This window comes from Pseudochaenichthys georgianus, chromosome 18 (assembly GCF_902827115.2).
Source record: "Pseudochaenichthys georgianus chromosome 18, fPseGeo1.2, whole genome shotgun sequence".
NCBI classification, from domain to species: Eukaryota; Metazoa; Chordata; class Actinopteri; order Perciformes; family Channichthyidae; genus Pseudochaenichthys; species Pseudochaenichthys georgianus.
In genome coordinates this window covers 2779668-2784986 of record NC_047520.1, presented here as the reverse complement: position 1 = coordinate 2784986, position 5319 = coordinate 2779668, and the positions used below count along the sequence as shown (strand labels likewise).

Below are 5319 nucleotides of genomic sequence, written 5' to 3'. Positions count from 1 at the left end.
TATTTCTGTCATTGTTCCCAGACAGGACGGTATGAAATGTTGTCGTCTTCAGGTTATTTTCCAGCCACCTGTAGCATTTCCTCCACAGTCAGTTTTTCTCGGGGTTTCCCGATCGCCGCCCCCCTCCGAACTTCCTCACTATCAATCTTCTCCCACTCGGAGAAAGTCACTGGTTTCACTCCTGCAGGACACGAAATCAGAGTCAGTAACATGCATTTTCTAAATTAACCCTCAGCCTCGGAATCAAATTAGATCTTAAATTATGTTTTAAGGCATATCGCACATTTATTTATAAATATCAGTATATAGTGTGTAGCCCAAACACACAGAGTAAGACCTTTCAGGACTAAAATGTCCTTAAGTGCATAACATCTGACTATATCCATCAGATTCTCTCATTTTTGACCTATGGGATAAATACATGCTATGTTCCTGGTTCCCAAAAACATTGGACTCCTTTGTTTACTTCCAGAACATAGTCACATCACTATGAAACACTCACGCTCCTATTGGCTAGCGCTCCAACACACTGTCCTGCCCCGTGTTAGGCTAAGGGGCAGGACAGCTCTATACACCTGAACAGCAGGAGAGGACTCTTTAAAGTTGAGACACTACATACCGATAAACACCTGCAAATGAGGAGAATAGGGCCACTTTAATCGAAGCACAGTGTAAATTAATTAAAGGGACAGCAGGAACCTCTGTTTTCCAGCAGAGCGTTGATGCTTTGTGATCCCGGCTTCGCAGCCGATGTGTTTAACGTTCCAGAGTCCATGCCCTCCAGCATGGATCGAACCGTGTCAAAACTAGTGTTCAAAGTGGTCGCTATCACACCAGTGGGGCCTGTTTTCAGCCAGCCACTACAGTAGAGACCTAGAAAGAAAGATAAAGGAAATGTATTTTTCACTTCATGTCTGTGGAACACTACAATCACCCCATTTCATTTATACCACTAAGTGTCTCTACAGGCAAAAATACCCATAAAAAAAAAAAAAAAAATTCATAAAGAATTATTTTTATGCATTTTATTTTTAGCTACTTAGTAGCATCATTATTGCTACATCTTAAAAATCCAAGTTTTATGAGCAATCAGGTATTTTAGGTGAGGCATGACAGGGAGAAGGCTTTAAAATAACCTTGTTTTCTTCTCTTATACAAAATATGTGTTTAGGGAAGGGGGTTGTAAAATGTTGTAATTGAATGTTTTGTTTTCTGAAGAGGAGGGATATTGTGGATATTTACTATAACTTTTTCAAAGTTTTTACCTTGTGTGAAATTGTTTTTAGGCAACAATATAAAATGTTAATACAGATCTTTGTTTTTCAGGGGGAGGTCTTGTTATTTGTTGTAGTTGCTATACCCTCTCAAATGCAATATTCTTTTACTGATTTGAACATAATGTGAATTTAAAATGATGGTCTCTACTAATCATAAATGCACAACAAGCTGCATGAGAAACTCCTCATTCTCAGAGTTTAATCTCAGATAAATGGTGTTTTCCTCTGTGCAGAGAGACCATCAGTGCTGATCAGCAGCAGCTGCTGGAGGTTTCTCTCCTTTAAAGATGGCTGGTGCTCAGGCAACACTCTCTTGGGAAACTGCAGAGATGGCAGCTGTTTGGATGCTCGTCTGTGTGCTGACTGTTTGTCTGGCCAGAGGTATTTACCTGTTTGATAATTGTGTTGAAGATGAAGGAATAATGTTTGATTTAACAGCATGTTTCCTGTCCACAGTCTCTGGTTTTCCAGCTGGTGAATATAAGCTGCAGAGGAGACTGAGAGTTGAAAACATTTGATTGTATGCAGTGTTTCTTCTCTCTGTCTGACACTAACCTTTAATTATACTGTGTCCTACAGATCTGTCTCCCAATGAGATCTCCTTAAAGAAAGCCTTTAAAATTTTCCAGTCGATGGAGTCCATGTTGAAGCGAGACGCTGGCGAAGGTGATTCATGTATTTTCTCTTTTACTGATCTTTATGGGATAAGATAAAGTCAACAGATGCTATATTAAAAACACTTTTGAGGTACTTTACCATTTTAAAAACAATTGCAATAGAGTACAGGTATAAAGGGAAATATTGCCACCTAACTTAATTTACCTCACAGTTTTAGTAACTTTAAAAACATTTTCAAAATTATTTAAAATTAAACCACAAAAGATTACCAAAAGCTGTTTTGTTAAGGCTTGTATAACTTGATAACTTAAAGGGTAATTGAGCGGTTCAAAAAAGGTTGCCCATCTCTGTCACTTTAGACTTTTAGAGGAAGGTGCCGTGGTAATTGTAGTCTTTTATAATCTGTTGACTACAGACGTCACGATGAAATGGCCTTTTTTCATTAAAAAAAAATACAGGATCAGAGTCTTGAGAAGCTAAAATTAATTACATTTCTGTAACGTTTTTAATGAAAGGTATTTGTTTCAGTTCAATTGGAGACCAACGAAGTGGAAGCTGAAGCGTCACGTCACCATAAAGTTCGCCATGACTGGATCAACAAGACGGAGAACGTTCGCCACGACATGATCAACGAGACGGAAAACGTTCCCCACGACTGGGTCAACGAGACGGAAAACGTTCCCCACGACTGGGTCAACGAGACGGAAAACGTTCCCCACGACTGGGTCAACGAGACGGAAAACGTTCCCCACGACTGGGTCAACGAGACGGAAAACGTTCACCACGACATGATCAACGAGACGGAAAAAGTTTGCCACAACGGGGTCAACGAGACGGATAACGTTCGCCACGACATGATCAATGAGACGGATAATGTTCACCACAACGGGGTCAACGAGACGGATAACGTTCGCCACGACGGGGTCAACGAGACGGATAACGTTCGCCACGACGGGGTCAACGAGACGGAAAACGTTAAATACGGCGGGGTCAACGAGACGGATAATGTTCGCCACGACGGGGTCAACGAGACAGAAAATGTTAAATACGGCGGGGTCAACGAGACGGAGAACGTTCACCACGACATGATCAACGAGACGGAAAACGTTCACCACTACTGGGTCAACGAGACGGAGAATGTTCACCACGACATGATCAACGAGACGGAGAACGTTCACCACGACATGATCAACGAGACGGAGAACGTTCACCACGACATGATCAACGAGACGGATAACGTTCCCCACGACTGGGTCAACGAGACGGATACCGTTCGCCACGACGGGGTCAACGAGACGGATAACGTTCGCCACGACGGGGTCAACGAGACGGAAAACGTTAAATACGGCGGGGTCAACGAGACGGATAACGTTCGCCACGACGGGGTCAACGAGACGGATAACGTTAAATACGACGGGGTCAACGAGACGGAAAACGTTCCCCACGACTGGGTCAACGAGACGGAGAATGTTCACCACGACATGATCAACGAGACGGAAAACGTTCACCACGACATGATCAACGAGACGGAGAACGTTCACCATGACATGATCAACGAGACGGATAACGTTCCCCACGACTGGGTCAACGAGACGGATACCGTTCGCCACGACGGGGTCAACGAGACGGAAAACGTTCACCACGACATGATCAACGAGACGGAAAAAGTTCGCCACAACTGGGTCAACGAGATGGAGAACGTTCCCCACGACATGATCAATGAGACGGATAATGTTCACCACGACGGGGTCAACGAGACGGATAACGTTCGCCACGACGGGGTCAACGAGACGGATAACGTTCGCCACGACGGGGTCAACGAGACGGATAACGTTCCCCACGACGGGGTCAACGAGACGGATAACGTTCCCCACGACTGGGTCAACGAGACGGATACCGTTCGCCACGACGGGGTCAACGAGACGAAGAATGTTCACCACGACATGATCAACGAGACGGAAAACGTTCCCAACGACATGGTCAACGAGACGGAGAATGTTCACCATGACATGATCAACGAGACGGAAAACCTTCCCCACGACTGGGTCAACGAGACGGTTAACATTCGCCACGACGGGGTCAACGAGACGGATAACATTCGCCATGACATGATCAACGAGACGGAGAACGTTCACCATGACATGATCAACGAGACGGTTAACATTCGCCACGACGGGGTCAACGAGACGGATAACATTCGCCACGACGGGGTCAACGAGACAGAAAATGTTAAATACGGCGGGGTCAACGAGACGGATAACGTTCGCCACGACGGGGTCAACGAGACGGATAACGTTCGCCACGACGGGGTCAACGAGACGGATAACGTTAAATACGACGGGGTCAACGAGACGGAGAATATTCACCACGACATGATCAACGAGACGGAGAACGTTCACCATGACATGATCAGCGAGACGGATAACGTTCCCCACGACTGGGTCAACGAGACGGTTAACATTCGCCACGACGGGGTCAACGAGACGAATAACGTTCGCCATGACGGGGTCAACGAGACGGAAAACGTTCGCCACAACTGGGTCAACGAGACGGATAATGTTCACCACTACGGGGTCAACGAAACGGAAAACGTTAAATACGACGGGTTCAACGAGACGGAGAACGTTCACCACGACATGATCAACGAGACGGAAAACGTTCCCAACGACATGGTCAACGAGACGGAGAACGTTCGCCACGACGGGGTCAACGAGACGGAAAACGTTCACCACGACATGATCAACGAGACGGAAAACGTTCGTCACAACTGGGTCAACGAGATGGATAATGTTCACCACAACGGGGTCAACGAGACGGAAAACGTTAAATACGACGGGGTCAACGAGACGGATAAAGTTCGCCACGGCGGGGTCAACGAGACGGATAATGTTCGCCACGACGGGGTCAACGAGACGGAAAATGTTAAATACGACGGGGTCAACGAGACGGATAACGTTCGCCACGACGGGGTCAATGAGACGGATAACGTTAAATACGACGGTCATCGAGACGGATAACGTTCGCCACGACTGGGTCAACGAGACGGAAAACGTTAAATACGACGGGGTCAACGAGACGGATAACGTTCGCCACGACGGGGTCAACGCGATGGAAAACGTTAAATACGACGGGGTCCACGAGACGGAGAACGTTAAATACTACGGGGTCCACGAGACGGAGAACGTTCGCCACGACGGGGTCAACGAGACGGATAACGTTCGCCACGACTGGGTCAACGAGACGGATAACTTTCGCCACGACGGGGACAACGAGACGGCGATCATCGAGCTTTTATCTTTGCCATAAAATAAAACTTTGATTAATAAATCTGTTTTCTTTTCCAAATATCAAAACTTTATTTTTTGAGTATCTTATACTATTAGTGTATTTCTGCTTTAAAATGTCCTTAATATTCAAATGTGAT

General features: G+C 45.8%; 1 protein-coding gene across 1 annotated transcript; it reads left to right on the top strand.

Annotated features, from left to right (window-relative positions):
- Positions 1 to 1601: 1601 nt before the first annotated feature.
- On the top strand, positions 1602 to 5319 carry LOC139435700 (GRIP and coiled-coil domain-containing protein-like). Its single transcript, XM_071206513.1, has 3 exons — positions 1602 to 1658; positions 1857 to 1943; positions 2424 to 5319. The coding sequence occupies exons 1-3, from the start codon at positions 1607 to 1609 to the stop codon at positions 4910 to 4912; spliced, it is 2628 nt and encodes an 875-aa protein (XP_071062614.1). The 5' UTR covers positions 1602 to 1606; the 3' UTR covers positions 4913 to 5319.

Excerpts from the sequence above, each read along its gene's own strand:
- LOC139435700 (XM_071206513.1), top strand. The coding sequence starts at position 1,607 with ATGGCAGCTGTTTGGATGCTCGTCTGTGTGCTGACTGTTTGTCTGGCC. Across the intron at positions 1,659-1,856 it reads GACTGTTTGTCTGGCCAGAG|ATCTGTCTCCCAATGAGATC; the intron begins GTATTTACCTGT and ends TGTGTCCTACAG. Across the intron at positions 1,944-2,423 it reads GAAGCGAGACGCTGGCGAAG|TTCAATTGGAGACCAACGAA; the intron begins GTGATTCATGTA and ends TATTTGTTTCAG.